Consider the following 17,035-nt stretch of genomic DNA (forward strand, 5'->3'; position numbering starts at 1 on the left):
ACACCGTCTGGTCCTTGGGAGGAGGGGAGCGTTGCCTACCATGACGTTGTCACTTCGGAAGGCGAGTGGCACTTCCCCAGAGCAGGGTGCAGAGCAGGGCAGGAGGCAGAGCTGGGCTCGGGGAAGCTGGCATCCTGGCAGATGTGAGAGCCAGCACCCAGACAGGACACCGGTGTGGGCGGGAAGGCAGGCCCAGGGCACCACACAGGGCACAGCTTACTCTGAAGGATGGGGAACATTTTCCTGAATTTCACGTAGTCTTAAACAGAAACCACTATGACAGGGTTCGAGAGCCTTCCGAAGCTTTGGCAACACAAACCCAGGTACATGTTCTCTCTCTCCATGACCAAAAGATATGCCAAAAGTGGCCATTACCTGAGCTCTCGGGCTCCCACGCCCCTCTCTACAGGGCGCTGTCCTGCTGTGTGAAAGGACCGCCAGGTTTCATGCCTCCGTGGCCTCTGAGAGCCGTCTCTGCCTTGCAGACATAGGCGCTCGCTGAGGCCAGTGCCTGCTCCGATAAGGAGCTTTGTGGGGCTGAAAATGTGGTGTAAGGTCTCGGCGTTGCGCATTCTGTCTCAGTCTCGCTCTCTCTCGTCTCTTCCTCACACTAGTCGTCACTATTCCTTGGAGTCTGCTCTGGCTTGCATTTTCTCACCAGAATCGTGTGGAAGTTTTTCAAGAGAGCAAGCCTCCCCTTTCCCCACAGCCAGCCAGCCGCCTCCTTTGGTGTGGGGTCGGGTCTGGCCTCAGAGCCAGGCCTCACCTCCTGAGAGGCCGCACATGCCATGGGCCTGGATAGCAGCCCTCCGGAAGAGGGAGGGATGAAACGCGTGCTTTGCGGTGGACTGAGCCGGGCTCGTGTCAGGCGTCATCCAAGACGCCAGGTGCGATGTCTCCGGGCGCTGAGCACGTCTCCCCTTAACCTGAAAGCCTAGTGCTGTTCAAAGAAGAATATTCAGAACACTTGCAGGAGGTGAAAGTGCTGCTTTGCTTCTGTTTCAGGTGCTAAACCTGCCCCCAGGATCTGCTTCGAGAGAGTCAACTCTGCAGGTGACCCTTACGGCAACTGCGGCAAAGACTCCAAGAGTTCCTTTGCCAAGTGCGAGATGAGGTAGGGTTGGGGGTCTGCGTCCTGACCACGCTGTGGCTTTGAACTTCCCAGATCACCTGGGGCTGCTTCCATACTTTCCTTCTTTGAGGACTGTCTGTTCTTGCCTTTCCAGAGATGCTAAATGTGGGAAAATCCAGTGTCAAGGAGGCGCCAGTCGGCCAGTCATTGGTACCAATGCTGTTTCCATAGAAACAAATATCCCCCTGCAGGAAGGAGGTCGGATTCTGTGCCGTGGGACCCACGTGTACTTGGGCGATGACCTGCCGGACCCAGGGCTGGTGCTTGCTGGCACAAAGTGTGCAGATGGAAAAGTAAGACCTAAATGCTCCCTTGCATCACAGATGTAAGTCTGGAAGGGGGCCCACTGAGATACGTCCTGTTTGAGAACTGAGTTACCCGGCTGATTTGTTTTCCTAAATCCACTTCTCAGAATGTTGCCTCCGGAATCCAGTCCTTTGCACCTAGAAGAAAAAGTCAGCAAATCCTAGATTCTGGTCTGACCATTGAGATGCAGATTTGGGAAAATCGAGCTTGTTTTTTGGGCCGTGGAGTGTTAATAAGTCATTTCTACACTCTGGGTGTTATGAGAGTTTCCAGCCAGGAAATGACTCTGGAAGGAAACACAGCAGTGTATTACATTGTTTTTGAAAGTGTGGCCTGGGTTTTTGGCACAGTGGGGACTTGTTCTCACCTGGACAGGATGGGAAGTCAGATGTAGTTTCAGAGACCCCCATAGAGGGACAGGAGAGGGAAGAGATAGGAAAAGCTTAAAGCCAGAGGGGGTTCTTTTGGAGACCAGGGGAAAAGGTAGACTGAGATATTGGGGACGGCGGTGGGGGTGGGGGGGGGGTTAGAAATAAAGTCCAAAACGAAAACAATTTTTTTGAGGTTTTTGTATTCTGCCACATTGATTTTTTTTTTTCCCACCAACCTTTCTCATCATTCTGAATGATAGCAAGTTAATAAAACATTTTAGGAAGGAAGATGCTTTTATTAGGCCCCCTTTTTCAAAATGATTATGAAATCCTTACTAGCACGGAGGTCACAGAGCAGAAAGGAAAGGTGCAGAGTCAGCTCCTGTAGCAGATCCCGGGGGCAGGAGTTCCCTCCTGTCCACCCCTCCCTCTTTCCCCACACACTACAAAGGCTTTATCCTTAAGGAAACAGGATGATATGGGAAACGTTATACATTCTGAGTGTCTCCTTAACCACACACATTCGCTTATATTCAAGCCTTGACATTAGACCGACACCATTTAAACTGTGGTCTGAACAGCCAAGGCCAGGTACATCTGAACACTGAAATTCCAAGGACTTAATTTATCAGTGAGATTTTCCCTTTATGTGCAGGATTCAGTGGGCTTTGATCTCCTTCCTGCAGAACACTGGTTCTTTAAAAGCCATCCTTAGCCTGGCCCGTGAGTTGGGGGAGGACAGCACCCATACTCTGTGATTCTGCCTGGGGTCCTGCTGTGTTCACTGCAATCCCAGACAGTTGCCTTTCTCAGCCGGAACGTGACAGTCCCCTTGGCTGAGATTCCCACCAGCCCTGATTGCTGCTTGGACCAGCACTTTTTTCAAAGGGCGTTAATCTTGCTTAGATAAGCTGCTGGGGTCAGATGGCGACTGTCCCATAGGAAGGTCCTGCTTGATTAAAAATGCTTCTGTAATCTAAAAACTAGACTTTTCTTCCTTTGACTCCACTAATTTGTAACATCTTATGGGAGATAAAGAGGCTAATCCCTTGAGTCTGGACTATATTATGCACCTTTGAAATAAGAGTAAACGCTTTCAACCAGCCCAGTATCTTCTAGCAAATTACTGCCTCTGCAGAGGCTTGATAAATACAAGGGAAGCGTCTGTTTTCCTCTACTGAGCATGTCTGTTGATGGTTTATGTCATCAACGATAATACTTGTCAGTCGGTATTTTGGAAAAGTTCCCATATTTTAATATCTCCCCTACAAGATTCTCGGACCCTGGATTCTTGGAGTCTTTGAGTCTGTATAGGCTCAGGTGAAGGACTAGTCTGTTTTGTTCTCTCCTACGTCTTTTAATGGAGGGGGGAACTGCTGCAAAATGTAGATTTCATTGGAAGCTCTAAAAAAACATGAGAAAATCAGTTACCATAATTTCAGGATTGACCCACACCATATAAAGTGCCTCGAAGACAGAAGACGTCCGTAGTGTCCACATGGATGTGAGTCTTGAGACGGGCTGAGTTTGGAGGCAGGTATCAGGATCCACATCCGCGTCCAAGACAAAATGCACCATGATGCCACGTTCACATCAACTGAAAGATGGTCTTCCCCAAGCTTTCCTCTGCTTTCTTTTCTTTTTTTTTTTAAATTTTGATCGGGGTATAGTTGATTTACCGTGTTGTGTAGTTTCAGGTGTACAGCAAAGTGAATATATATATATATATCTTCACTCTTTTTTAGATTCTGTTCCCATATAGGTCATTACAGAGTATTGAGTAGAGTTCCCTGTGCTATACAGGAGGTCCTTGTTAGTTATCTATTTTACATATAGTAATGTGTGTATGTCAATCCCAGTCTTCCAGTTTATCCCTCCCCCCCCTTACCCCTTGGTAACCGTAGGTTTGTTTTCTACATCTGTGACTCTATTTCTGTTCTGTAGGTAAGTTCATTTGTACCCTTATTTTAGATTCCACATATTAGCAATACCATATGATCAAGTCTCTGCCTGACTGACTTCACTCAGTGTGACAATCTCTAGGTCCATCCATGTTGTTGCAAGTGGCATTATTTGGTTCTTTTTTATGGCTGAGTAGTATTCCATTGTATACATGTACCACATCTTCTTTACCTATGGCTCTGTTCTTAACTACACAGATGGATGCGTGCGTGTGTGGTTTCAGACAGACTGCAATTTCTGCTGTGTTTCCCCCTTCTGCAGATATGCCTCAGTCGTCGCTGTCAGAACGTGAGTGTGTTCGGTGTTCACGAGTGTGCATTGCAGTGCCACGGCCGAGGGGTGAGTCGGTGAACTGCCTCCGTGCAGCCGGCCCATGACGAGTCCAGCACTAAATCATTCCTTTGTAAAGGAGTTTAGCCACCCATAGCTTCACAAAATCATAGCAGTGGCTCCTCGATATTTTCTTCTGAAGACATTCATTGTCTTTGACCTTTATATCTCATAAGAAATGGGATTTTTATTTAACAAAGAAAATCAGATTGAGTGGTAATTATCTTTTAAATTAACATTCTGGATTTTTTTTTAATAAAAGGACTTTGTCATCTTCAAAGTAATTTTAACACTAACCTTCCTTCATGAAGAGTTTTTCATTAGTGTTTCAAACAGAGCTCTCTCTCTTACAATCAAGATTCAAAATATGTGTCTGAACTGAAATATTTCCAAAAGGAATTAAAACAAAGAAGACAGAACATACTGACCACATGTTCTTGAAATCACATACAATGGGTTTCCACTAAAGAGAGGCTGTTATTTTAGTTCAGAGAATTTTAAGGTAGGGGGGAGAGGATTCTAATTGTTTAAAACCTAATTTATTTTTCCTGATGGGCTTAATTATTTCCAGTGGAATCATATTAATCTTGATTAGCTATGCCAGTGGTTCGTTTTTCTGAAACTTTTCTACAGAAATTGTGCTCCCAATTCTATTTTTAAAACTTGCAGACACTCGCCAATGATTCTAACATAGAATTATGGAGGTTTGTATAAAATTACTATTGTGCAGTAACCATAAAGGATTGCAGTGTCACCTCAGATGGGTTTGTTGACGGTGAGTGTAGCTGACCGTCAGTATAAAATGGAATCTTTTTATGTCTTCATTGGATCATAGATTCCGTTCTAATGGCTGGAAGAAATGACCTAGCGCAGCCTTATTATTTGACTGCTGATGGAGTCCAGGCCTCCGTGGGGATAGTGACACATCCAAGGTTACATGACCAGTGAGGCTGGGTCAGGGACCTGGACTCCTCCATCTCCAGCATCGTGGGGTCCCATCCACACATCGGAGAGGAAAGAGCCACATTTTCTGGGTGGATGGAGGAGTAGCCATGATTTGGGAACAAGTAAGGACCCCAGTCCTTCCCTAGTGAGGCCAGGCTCCCCAGCAGCGCTCCAGGTGGGGTGGTTAGGACTGTAATCTCTCTGCCACAAGCTGCCAGAAGGGCACGTGACTGTGACTTGCAGTGGGAGAGCAGTGCGGGGAGGACAGTGCCTGAGTCCCAGGGAGTGGTACACCAGCAGCAGCATCTCTGAGAAAACAGGCAAGACACTGACTCAAGGCAGTGTCGTGGGTTATGCTACTCAGCAGTTCATTCTGCTGAGTGTTAGCTTCGTAGAAACACACGTTCTCTCTTATCTCAGGCCTTCCTGCCTGTTGGCCTGCTTGTTGGAAGCGCCAGGGGCATGTGGTCAATTCATCAAAAAAGACTCCGTGAAAAGCAGGAAAACATCACACATGAGAAATATGCCCCAGATGTTTATTGTGTCTTAAAATAGAAAAGTGTGTGTTTGACCCCATCCAGCAGTGTTTTCACGTGGGGCTGACGCCTGCGGAATGGGTGTACTGGCTGGTGGGTGCTGGGCCCTGACTTCCTTATACAAACCACCCGAAGTGCACCATCTACGATGTATCCTTTGTTTCTCTAAGCGGAAGGGAAACTTACACACTCAGAGGAGCAACCAGAGTGCAGAATCCTTCCTGTCTTTTGCAGCTTTTCTCCATCATTCTGCAGCTGTCCCACCCGTTCCAAATTTGTCAAAAAATTCTTTTTAGTGACTTGTATGTATCCAGCGTTCCCAAAGCATTTAGCCTCATTGCCATAGAAAGAATTCCCTCTTGTTTTCATGCCCGTATTCCACTGGTTCCTGTAATAGTTCAGTCAGTTCCATGTGTGACAATAGGTACCAATAACAAGCAGAATCGGTCATCACAGGTGGGGAACAGCCACCATCGGTCACTCTTAGTAACCAGGTGAGCCGGAGATGGCCCCTCGGTGGAGTCTCAGGGCCCACTAAGAGCAAAGCCGCCCCCTCCTGCTTTCTTGGGCACCTTTTCCAGTGGGACCAGAGCCATCCTCTCATTTCATGAGGACACAGTTTGAGACTGGCTGTGCCCACCGTGCAGGACTGAGAGCTGGGAATGGCCCCTGGGGGTCTCTGCAAGAAGGAAGCGGGCATCAGCCTTGAGGTGTCAGAGTGGACTTAGAGGAAGCGGTGCCTTTGTGGGCACTGGGAAGCAAGAGGCCGGCTGTCGGCCCACTGTGGGACCCCGGGTCACCCAGGCTCCCCGAGCCTTCCGTCTGCAGGTCCCAGGGTTGTCGGGCCCACGATGCCCAAGGGCTTGGATTCCATGTCCCTGAAGCAGGGCGCCTCCTCACCACTGAGAAGGCTTCTCATCGTGGCCAGATCGGGAGGGTTTCCTAGATTTAAAAAGAGAAACCTGGAGATTGACTGAGAAGAGAGTGTGGGGGAGGGGAGCCGGGGAGCCCCGGTAGCCTCCATCCTTCTCTCAACAGCTGCTGATGTAACAACAGCACTTTATGTTCCATTCACAGCCTCAGGTTCTGGGCTTGCCTTATGTGGTACTGGGTTTAGAGTTTATTCTCACAGCGGCGTGTATGGAGTCTGGCCGTATCGGTGTGATGGGGGCTCTGACCACAGGGCCTTTGCTTAGCTCTGGGGCTCAGTTAGGGCTCAGAGACTTAGCACCACCCCAGGTGGAGGTGTGTCCTAACCCTGCTTCCCTCTTGGTGTCTTTCTCCCCTGCTGCCTGAAAGGTGTGTAATAACAGGAAGCACTGCCACTGCGAGGCCCACTGGGCGCCCCCGTTCTGTGACAAGTTTGGCTTTGGAGGAAGCACGGACAGCGGCCCCGTCCGACAAGCAGGTTAGAGGGGCCGGCGCGTCCCAGGGAGTGGGATGAGCTCCTGGAGGCAGGGGGAAGCCAGGCCCTTGGGGGATCCTTCCAAGCAAGATGGAGGGCTCATGAGCCATCGGTCGGGGCGCAGCCAGAAACCCAGCCGGGGACCCCACGCAGACCTGACACAGCCTGAGGCCTCTCTCTGTTTCCAGACCCCCTCTCGTCCTTACCTGATCTTCCCAGAGACTGCTCGCTCTGCTTTACTCCGGGGTTGCGTTTGCCGGGTCTTAGCCTGTGACACTTTCTTAGCTAAGGTCATTCTACCACCAACTACCAAGTGGGTATGAACTTCATGGTTGGATCAAAGGACTTTGTCAAGGCCAGCCTCTGTGTACCAGGGCCAAGAGGAGTGAAGTCGAATGCCTTTTAAAGCTCTTACTAGAAAGACACCCTCGTCTTCATAAAGGGACCGGTCCCAACAGCAACAGCAGTCCCAGCAATGGTGGCTTCTCTTTGCTGAGAGGTGCAGGCACCATGCTTCACGTTTCCTATGCTTCAGCTCATCACATCCTTCCAAAGTGGGCTTCATTCTTCTTTCCTTACGAGGGATCCAAGGCTCAGGGAAGTTAAGTAACTTGCAGAGTCACACAGCTAAGACTCAGGCACAAGTCTACCCGTGAAGAAGCCCCTCAGGGCGGCTGTGCTGGGACCATCAGTTCTTTTCTCTTCAAAGACGTTGAGAAGTGGTCTCCTAGTGCAGGACCATCGTCTCTGAGCTCTTGTCAGCCAGGTAAGGGGCAGGCGTGAGTGATGCCCCTTGTAAAGTGAAAGACGCAAGGCCAGTGGTGCAGAGCACCCACTGCAAGCCCTGCCAGGGAGCCGGGGGTGAGCAGGAATTCCCTGAGCACACTTGTGCTGCCGCCTCGGTGCCCACCTGAGCCCCTGGACACTCAGACGGTGGCTAACGCCACTGCGGAGAGGACGTCATGCGTCCTGAGTCCTGCTGTGACTGGCGGGGTTGAATCTGTGGCTTGGCCTCCATTTCCATGACAACAGACACAACACTGCCCTGCAGGACCGGGCAGGGGGCACAGGGCCAGGAGGGAGAGACCCTCTGAGCAGGCACATCTGGAGAAACGGTGTCATGAAGAAGGGAAGGGAGCTCCTGGTCCTCCTTCTGCTTAAAGGTGGACGTGTCTCAGTGCTGCTCCCGAGAGCACCCCGGGCTCCCGTCCTCCCGGCCCCGTAGCAGGTGGGAAAAGAGCCCCAAGGGGTTGCCTCTTAGCGCATATCTGTCCCAGGGCGTAAGAAGCCAGGCCTGGCCCAGCATCCCGCTTCCTCACCGCCATCCCCGCCTGGATGGCTGGCCTCTTGCTGCAACTTAGTGACTTCTCTCATTGGCCATGAAGAGTTTATTGTTCTAAAATAGCAGCGTTTAGTTTGTAATGCCTCGGGGACCCCCGCCGCCTGCTCCGTCTGCATTCACGTGAGCCAGACAGCGTTCAAGGGATCTGCCGTGATGGTGGGAGACAGGCCGCACGCTCTGGGTGTCTCTTTGGTGTGGACACCAGGGGGACTCAGGTTTGGTGGTCTCCAAAATGTTGAGGCACCCACAGAGGCAGCTTAAGACGTAGGGATTTGATGTAAAGGAACTAAAAACGATGGCTCAAGCCTCCTGCTGCTCAGCAGAGGCCCCTGTGTGTGCCAGCTCACAGTCTCAAAAGAATGACATGTTGGCCAGGAAACCAGAGCAAGCCTTCTCCAGTAACACAAGTGAATCGAGACGGTCCTATGTGGATTGTCTACCTTAGACTAAGACACATCCCTGTTAGGACGTGTCAGTTGGGGACGAAGGCCAGAAACGGAGAGGGTATGAAGGCTTCCTCCCCCGGCGGGGGGAGCCGCTGCTGCTCTGGCTCCCAGCCCGCTGACTGTCCTGGTCAGAGGTGGGGTGGGAGAGCCCTGGTGATAGAAGCCACCTCCACAGCTGTCACCAGCAGCCTGAAAGGACGGCAGGGCACCTACCATGGGACGCACAGACGGATGGCTGCTGGCGGGAGAACAGAGACAAATGAATTGAGACCTGCGCTCTCAAGGAATTCACAGCCCAGATGAAACTGCAAATACAGCTCCTCCAAACCCCGGCATTTAGAGCCCTCCCCAGGCGGCCCTGGACCGCAGCTGCAGTCAGAAACCAACGTGATGGTTTGATTTTCCCTTCCTTTCCACACCCTTGAGGAGTCTTAGTGTCTCTGGACTAAACAAAATGGGATCGGATCACAGAAAGGGGGACGTTTCCTTAGAGACAATAAACAGCATCCTCCCAGAGAGAGGGATGTGCCCCTACAGGCTGTGTTTTAAGTCCCTAACATAACGAAACAAAACCCAAGAGCATTTCATTTAAACTGAGTTTTTTTCTTCTTCTTCACCTTCTAATTTGATGATATCCAGAAGTAAGGTCTTGGTCTAAAAAAATACAAAAACCAAAAATAAAACAGACTCCAACACCGAAGAATGAGAGAAGGAAAGAGCCTGCAGGCGTGTATTTGTGACGGGGGCGGGGAAGATTTCAGTTTGGGGACCACTTTAATTCCGATGTGATTCCAGTGACAGCTCCTGCTACTTTCTGTGGCCACCATTCCCCTGCCGTTGTCATGCTCGGGGGGCTCGTGTGGCCAGGAGCATGGTCCCACCTGCCAGACTGTATTCCATTAGCAAGTTCCAGACTTGTCAGGAGGAAATGGCAAGGCAGGTTGTATCCCAGACATGACCTTCGAAGTGAGACTAATTTATCAGTACACCACTCAGGGATGTACTCACTCCGTTTCTGTCCCTTCCTTCAAAATCTGTTTTGCCGTAAATGTCACCGTTTGATGCTCCCCATATCTCACTATAACTGCCTCCTTCTCTGAGTCAGATGTGCTTTGTTTCAGACAACCAAGGTTTGACGATAGGAATTCTGGTGACCATCCTGTGTCTTCTTGCTGCTGGATTTGTGGTTTATCTCAAAAGGAAGACATTGATACGACTGCTGTTCACAGAGAAAAAAACCACCATTGAAAAGCTAAGGTACCCTGGGTTGGGGTCATCTTTTCAAGAAATAGCATCTGAAAGAATGTGCAGTGGGCTGCTTCTCACTATATTTTCTTAGCAAGGAAGAGGTCAGGTTTTCTGTTGGCTTGGTGTTTTAACATTTCTGCCAGACCAGCTGCCCCCTTCGCTTTCCCTTCAAACTGTTTGCCACTTTTTACATAAATAGGCAGAGTGTTGATGAATTCCACTGGTGTATTTTTCCCACCCTTACGTTAGTAATTTTTATAAGACGTGGGATATTAAAATATTTTTATCCAATGGGGCAGCTTTTGATCCAAATATATTCAGAGACATCATTGCTGAAATGCCAGCTTTATACGAAGTGTCTCCCAGGTGTCCCAAAGCTGTATGTCTATGGATTGCAAGAACTAATTTAACAGAATAATGGCTTTGGGGGAAAGAATTCAATATTTTTGTTTTAATCTTATAAGGGTGTTAGATAACTTTTCTCTTGCATGTTTACCACACTAAGTTAAAATAAGTGAGTTGGGTTTTGAGTGTCACTGTGAACAAAATAGAAAAAGTCAAGTCAAGCAGAGGGGACAGCTCCCTCGGAGAGCGTGTCTGGGATTGCATTGCAGGTGTGTGCGCCCTACCCGGCCGTCCAGGGGTCCCCAGCCCGGTCAGGCTCACCTCACCCACCTCAGCAAAGGCCCAGTGAGGAAGCCGCCACCTTGCAACACACTTAAGGTGAGTTTTTACACAAAGTAAGAAGTGAGCCAGCACATGAAGACGCGGGTTTCTCAATAGGAGCTTGAGCAGAACTCGACCCTGGAGCTCTTGCTGTGAAACGCTGGGTCAACGCCCTCAGGACAACAGAGGCTTCCTGCGGTGATGGTTGGGTGGGGCTGAAAGCGGCTCACGGTGCCAGATTCCATTGAGGCCATGTCCCCTGCAGGACATGGTACGTGGTCCTCATCAACCCCGTCACCCAGGTGGCCAGCTTCCTAGGAGGCCCACTGGGTCTGCTGCCCAGGCAGGGTTCTGATGCTGGACCCCTTCTGTGATGTGAGAATTACTCCCCCGACCGGGTTTGGGAGAGCTTCTGTGGCCCACTCTACTCCCAGGGCACTTCTGAGAGTTACACTGAACCCTCGGTTGGGCCCATTTTGCTCCAGCCCTGGGCTGTGGAAGCTCTGTCCAGCCTTTGGCTTCGAAGAGTTGGATCCTTAAACCAAAGGACCTCCTGTTTCCCTGTTGTCTCTTAACCCTCCTACTACCCTGGTGAATTATGACTAGAGTTCACTCTGATATTTAGTTTCCCCACCAAATGTTTCTGATGTACCTACAAGAATCTCGAACATTGAACTCATTCAGCAAGAGTCCAGACTGTAGCAGGGAACAGCACTGGTGTCAGGAAATGACAAATGATTTCTATCATTATCAGGTACCCAGTAAGCCACAAAAAGAAAGAGTAAAACCGATTTTGTCTCCCTTGATCCAAAAAGTATAGAGGTTTGAGTTCCAAAGAGGAGACAGCCATTCCTAATAAGCATTACCACCTTTCACCCCCAACCCTGGGACGATAGGAAAAACAGCTTCATTTGTAAGAGCCCAAGATGCAGCTTTATTTTGAAGAGCCAAAAACCGGAAATGACCCCAATATCGATCAACAGGTAAAAGCATGAACATACTCTGGTATATTTACACAGTGGAATGCTACTCAGAGTTAGAAAAAATGAACTATTGATACACATGACATCTTGGGTAAATCTCAAAGTAATTATGCCAAGTGAAAGAAGCCAGACCAAAAACGATGATTTCATTTATATAAAATCGTAGAAAATGTAAACCAATTTATAGTGAAAGAAATGGAATCAATAGCTGCTGGGAAAAGGAGAAGGGGTGGCGGGAAGGAAGGATGATGGGATGATAAATGTGTTCACTGTTTTGCTTGCTGTGATGGTTTCATGGGTGTGAATCTATGTCAAAATTGACCAAATTGTACATTTTAAATGTATGCAATTAATAGTCAATGAAACCTCAGTAAAGCTGTTTATAGAGAACAAGGAAGAAAAGAGGGAGGCAGGGAGGGACAGGGGGCAAGAGACCCACGCTGCATCTGTCGCTAAAAGCAATGCCAGCAGGCGGGAGACGATGCTCCAGACCGAGGCCTGGCTTCCAGAAGCCCCGATGCTCCTTCCCAGGAATTTTCCTCGGTTTTCATCGCGGCTCATGGACATCGAACTATGGCTCATTTTCACAAGTCCATTGTCATTTCCTTAATTTCTGGTCTCTGTCTTCATACGTGCTGGTGCTTCCTGAGGTTGCCTTGCACCTACTTGTTAATGAATTGAACCAGTTTTTAAACACTCAAATAGAAATCGATCCCACTATTCCAGATTTGGGGGTGGGGGAAGTTGCTTCTGTTAGATTTACATCAATAACAGTAGATTCCCTGTGCTGTCATTCCTTGTTTTCTTCCCCTGCCTCCACTCCCGCTCCCCCTTCAGCTCTAGCAGGTGAGTTAGCACTGCTTGTCCCTCCAGGGATTACACAGGAATGACCGCGTCATGGCTGTTTGCTCTGACCCCGCAGGACAATACCAGGAGATTGCCGCAGTGTCAGCACGTGGACATCAGCAGACCCCTCAAAGCCCTTGACGCCCCTCTGCCCAGTTCTCCTCAGCGAGGGCTCCCGCCCCTGCACCAAGCTCCTCGTGTGCCCTGCGTCCCTGCCAGACCCCTGCCAGCCAACCCTGCACTCAGACAGGCCCAGGTACGCCCTCAGCTGTTAATCTGATGGAGGTCGTTCACATCTAGATTCCGCTACTTGCTAATGTCTGAACTTGGACGAGTTGCTTAAGTTCTTAGCGCCTGTATAAAATGGAGATAATTGAGCTCCGAGAGGGATAAATGAGCTCCTCTGTGTAAAGGAGTGCGGTGCTTGGTGTGTAGTTACAGTGCAATATCCTTTAGTTGTTATTAGGAATATTTTTATCTTTTCAGAATAGTGAGGGTGTCCATTGTCACCTGGACCATGACACTTGGGGAATGACTGGGGACACCGTGAACCATTAGGCCTGGGCAGTAAAACAGAGATGATCACTTTAGGAATGAAAATGGGCATACTTTCTTACCATTTTTCACCTTCAAAATTTATTTACAAGAAAATTTTTTTTTTTTTTAATTTTTGGCTGCACTGGGTCTTAGTTGAGGCATGCAGGCTCTTTAGTTGTGGCGTGCAGACTCTTAATTGTGGCATGAGGACTCTTAGTGTGGCATGCATGTAGGATCTAGTTCCCTGACCAGGGATCGAACCCAGGCCCCCTGCATTGGGAGTGTGGAGTCTTACCCACTGGGCCTCCAGGGAAGTCCCCAAAAATTATTTACAAAAATACTACCACCAATTTAGTTTCTCCATACTGGATGCAAGAGTGTATAAGATGCTTTGCGTATATGATCTCATTTTTATGCTGTTTTTGGAAGTAACAGTTTCTGTTTATTATGACATGAATAGGAAACTTGAGGTGGGGAAAAAAGTAAAAACAACCAAATGAAAAGCACAGAGATATAATCACTGGTAATTTTTCATTGCTACAATGTTATATTTTCTTCTATCAATTTTTCTATACTTATAATTAAATGTCTATTTTAACATAATTTATTCTATATATATATATATTGCTTTATATACTACTTTTTGCCTTAAAGTCATTCCCATTTACCATAGTATTAAAAATTCTTTAAAATGTTATTTTATCGATAGCACTATATGTGTATATAATGTGTATATAGAATACCTTTTTTAAATAGATTACTTATGTATTTATTGACTGCATTCAGTCTTTGTTGCTGTGCGTGGGCTTCCTCTACTTGCAGTGAGTGGCGGCTCCTCGTTGCAGTGCATGGGCTTCTCAGTGCAGTGGCTTCTCTTGTTGTGGAGCATGGGCTCTAAGCACACGGGCTTCAGTAGTTGTGGCACGTGGGCTCAGTAATTGTGGTTTACAGGCTCAGTAGTTGTGGTGCATGGGTTTAGTTGCTCTGTGGCATGTGAGATCTTCCCGGCCCAGGGATTGAACCCGTGTCCCCTGCATTGGCAGGCGGATTCTTAACCACTGCGCCACCAGGGAAGTCCCTAGAATACTTTTTTAAGTACTTGCCAATTAGTGGGTATGTCTCGATGTCTCCAATTTTTGCTATTATAAATAGCTCTCTTATGAAGGTCTAGACAGATAAGTTTTGGACCACTTTAATTATTCCCTTGGAGAGATTCCTAAAAGTGAAGAAACTGGGTTGAAAAATGGTATAACCATTTTAAGCATCTTAATACATAAATTAAACATTTTTTCAGGACGGATATGCACTTATGTTCCCATACTAGTACAGAGCATCTGTCTCACCACGACTTTGCTAGTACTATTAACATTTCAAAGCTTTGCCTGTTTGATACATAACACAAAATATATTTTTCTGTGTAGCAGTTCTGTAAATTACTGAAAGGGATATTGAAGTTTCCAACTATGAAAATGTCTCTTTTCGGCCATCAGTTTTTACTTCATGTGTTTTGAAGCTCTGTTGTTCCTGGTACAAAACAATTGGAATTATTGTGTCTTCTTGGGGAATTGACACTTTTATCATTATGTAATGTCCTTCTTTAGCTCTGGAGACTTTGTTCTAAAATCTATTTTATCTCACATTAATACATTCACTTCAGTTTTTTTTTTTAATTTCTTTAAGAACTTTTATTGAGATACAGTTAACAGACAATAAACAGCATATATTTAGAGTGTACAATTTGGTATCCCAATCTCCCAATTCATCCCCTCCCAACCCTCCCCGCTTTCCCCACTTGGTGTCCATGTGTTTGTTCTCTACATCTGTGTCTCTGTTTCTGCCTTGCATTTCCTCTTTCATAGTTGTTAGCATTTGCCTTATGTATTGAGGGGCTCCTATATTGGGTGCACATATATTTATAATTATCTCTTCTTCTTGGATGGATCCCTCGATCTTTATGTAATGTCCTTTTTTGTCTCTTGTAACATTTTTTATCTTAAAGTCTATTTTATCTGATGTGACTATTGCTACTCCAGCTTTCTTTAGATTTTCATTTGCATGGAATATCTTTTTCCATCCCCTCACTTTCCGTCTGTATGTGTCCCTAGGTCTGAAGTGGGTCTCTTCGAGACAGCATATATATGGGTCTTGTTTTTGTATCCATTCAGCCAGTCTGTGTCTTCTGGTTGGTGCATTTAGTCCATTTACATTCAAGGTAATTATCGATATGTATGTTCCTATTACCATTTTCTTAATTGGTTTGGGTTTGTTTTTGTAGGTCCTTCTCTTCTCTTATGTTTCCCGCTTAGAGAAGTTCCTTTAGCATTTGTTGTAGGGCTGATTTGGTGGTGCGGAATTCTCTTAGCTGTTGCTTGTCTGTAAAGCTTTTGATTTCTCCGTCAAATCTGAATGAGATCCTTGCTGGGTAGAGTATTCTTGGTTGTAGGTTCTTCTCTGTCATCACTTGAAATACATCATGCCACTCCCTCTGGCTTGCAGAGTTTCTGCTGAGAAATCAGCTGTTACCCTTACGGGAGTTCCCTTGTATGTTATTTGTCATTTTTCCCTTGTTGCTTTTAATAACATTTCTCTGTCTTTAATTTTTGTCAATTTGACTACTATATGTCTTGGCGTGTTTCTCCTTGGGTTTATCCTGCCTGGGACTCTCTGCGCTTCCTGGACTTGGGGAGCTATTTCCTTTCCCATGTTAGGGAAGTTTTCAACTATAATCTCTTCCAGTATTTTCTCGGGTCCTTTCTCTCTCTCGTCTCCTTCTGGGACCCCTATAATGCGAATGTTGGTGCATTTAACATTGTCCCAGAGGTCTCTTAGGCTGTCTTCAGTTCTTTTCGTTCTTTTTTCCTTATTCTTTTCCGCATCAGTGATTATCACCATTCTGTCTTTCAGGTCACTTATTCGCCCTTCTGCCTCAGTTAATCTGCTATTGGTTCCTTCTAGTGTATTTCTCATTTCAGTTATTGTGTTGCATATCTCCGTTTGTTTGCTCTTTAATTCTTCTAGGTCTTTGGTAAACTTTTCGATCTTTGCATCCAATCTTTTTTCAAAGTCCTGGATCATCTTCACTGTCATTATTCTGAATTCTTTTTCTGGAAGGGTGCCTATCTTCTCTTCATTTAGTTGTTTTTCTGGGGCTTTATCCTGTCCCTTCATCTGGTACAAAGTCCTCTGCTTTTTCATTTTCTCTATCTTTCTGTGGCTGTGGTTTTCAGTTCTGCAAGACGAAATACTGCTTGATACTGCTGTCTGCCCTCTTCCAGTTTTCTTTTGATTAGGGTTTGCAAGGTGTATCTTTTTCCCTCTTTTTGCTTTTAATCTACCTATGTCATTTTACTTGAAATGAGTTTCGCAGAGACAACATATAGTTGGGTCGTGTATTCTTTCATCCGTTCTGTCAGTCACTGTCTTTTAACTTATGTATGTAGATCATTTACTTTTAATATAAGTATTGATATGTTTTTATCATGTTCTTCTTTCCTGACTTCCCGTGGGTTTGTTGAACAGTTTTCACTATTCCATATTGATTCACCTATAGTTTTTATGAGATACGTCTGTGTGTATGGCTGCCCGAGGGCAGGGTTTCTCAACCTCAGCATTGTTGGCATTTTGGGCTGGATGACTCTTTGCTGTGTGGGACTGTCCTGTGTATCATAGAATGTTTAGCAGCATCTTGGTTTCTACCAACTATAGATGGCAATAGCATGTGTAATCATGTCTCTAAACATTGCCAGATGTCCCCTGGGAGACAGAATCACTCCTGATTGAAAACTGCTGCTCTAAAGATTACACTGTATGTGCGTAATTTATCACAGTCTACTAGTATCAATATTTTATCACTTCCAATGGAAAGTAAAAACTTTACCACCTCTTAGATCCCTTTATCCTTCTCCCTTCATTGATATGGATGTTTTAAGTGTTACCTTAATGTAGTGAGAACCACTTCAGATGTTGTCAGTTTTGCTTCC

General features: G+C 46.7%; 1 protein-coding gene across 1 annotated transcript in view; it reads left to right on the forward strand.

The window, feature by feature from the left end:
* Positions 1–17,035, forward strand: part of ADAM12 (ADAM metallopeptidase domain 12) — a 352,080-nt gene that overhangs the window by 313,422 nt on the left and 21,623 nt on the right. The window contains exons 15-21 of the mRNA XM_057734683.1: positions 1,006–1,114; positions 1,227–1,425; positions 4,033–4,110; positions 6,882–6,990; positions 9,897–10,032; positions 10,638–10,746; positions 12,595–12,774. Of these exons, the coding sequence (XP_057590666.1) occupies positions 1,006–1,114; positions 1,227–1,425; positions 4,033–4,110; positions 6,882–6,990; positions 9,897–10,032; positions 10,638–10,746; positions 12,595–12,774 (920 nt within the window). The remainder of the gene's footprint in view (positions 1–1,005; positions 1,115–1,226; positions 1,426–4,032; positions 4,111–6,881; positions 6,991–9,896; positions 10,033–10,637; positions 10,747–12,594; positions 12,775–17,035) is intronic.

The sequence above is a fragment of the Hippopotamus amphibius genome, chromosome 5 (assembly GCF_030028045.1).
Source record: "Hippopotamus amphibius kiboko isolate mHipAmp2 chromosome 5, mHipAmp2.hap2, whole genome shotgun sequence".
NCBI classification, from domain to species: domain Eukaryota; kingdom Metazoa; phylum Chordata; class Mammalia; order Artiodactyla; family Hippopotamidae; genus Hippopotamus; species Hippopotamus amphibius.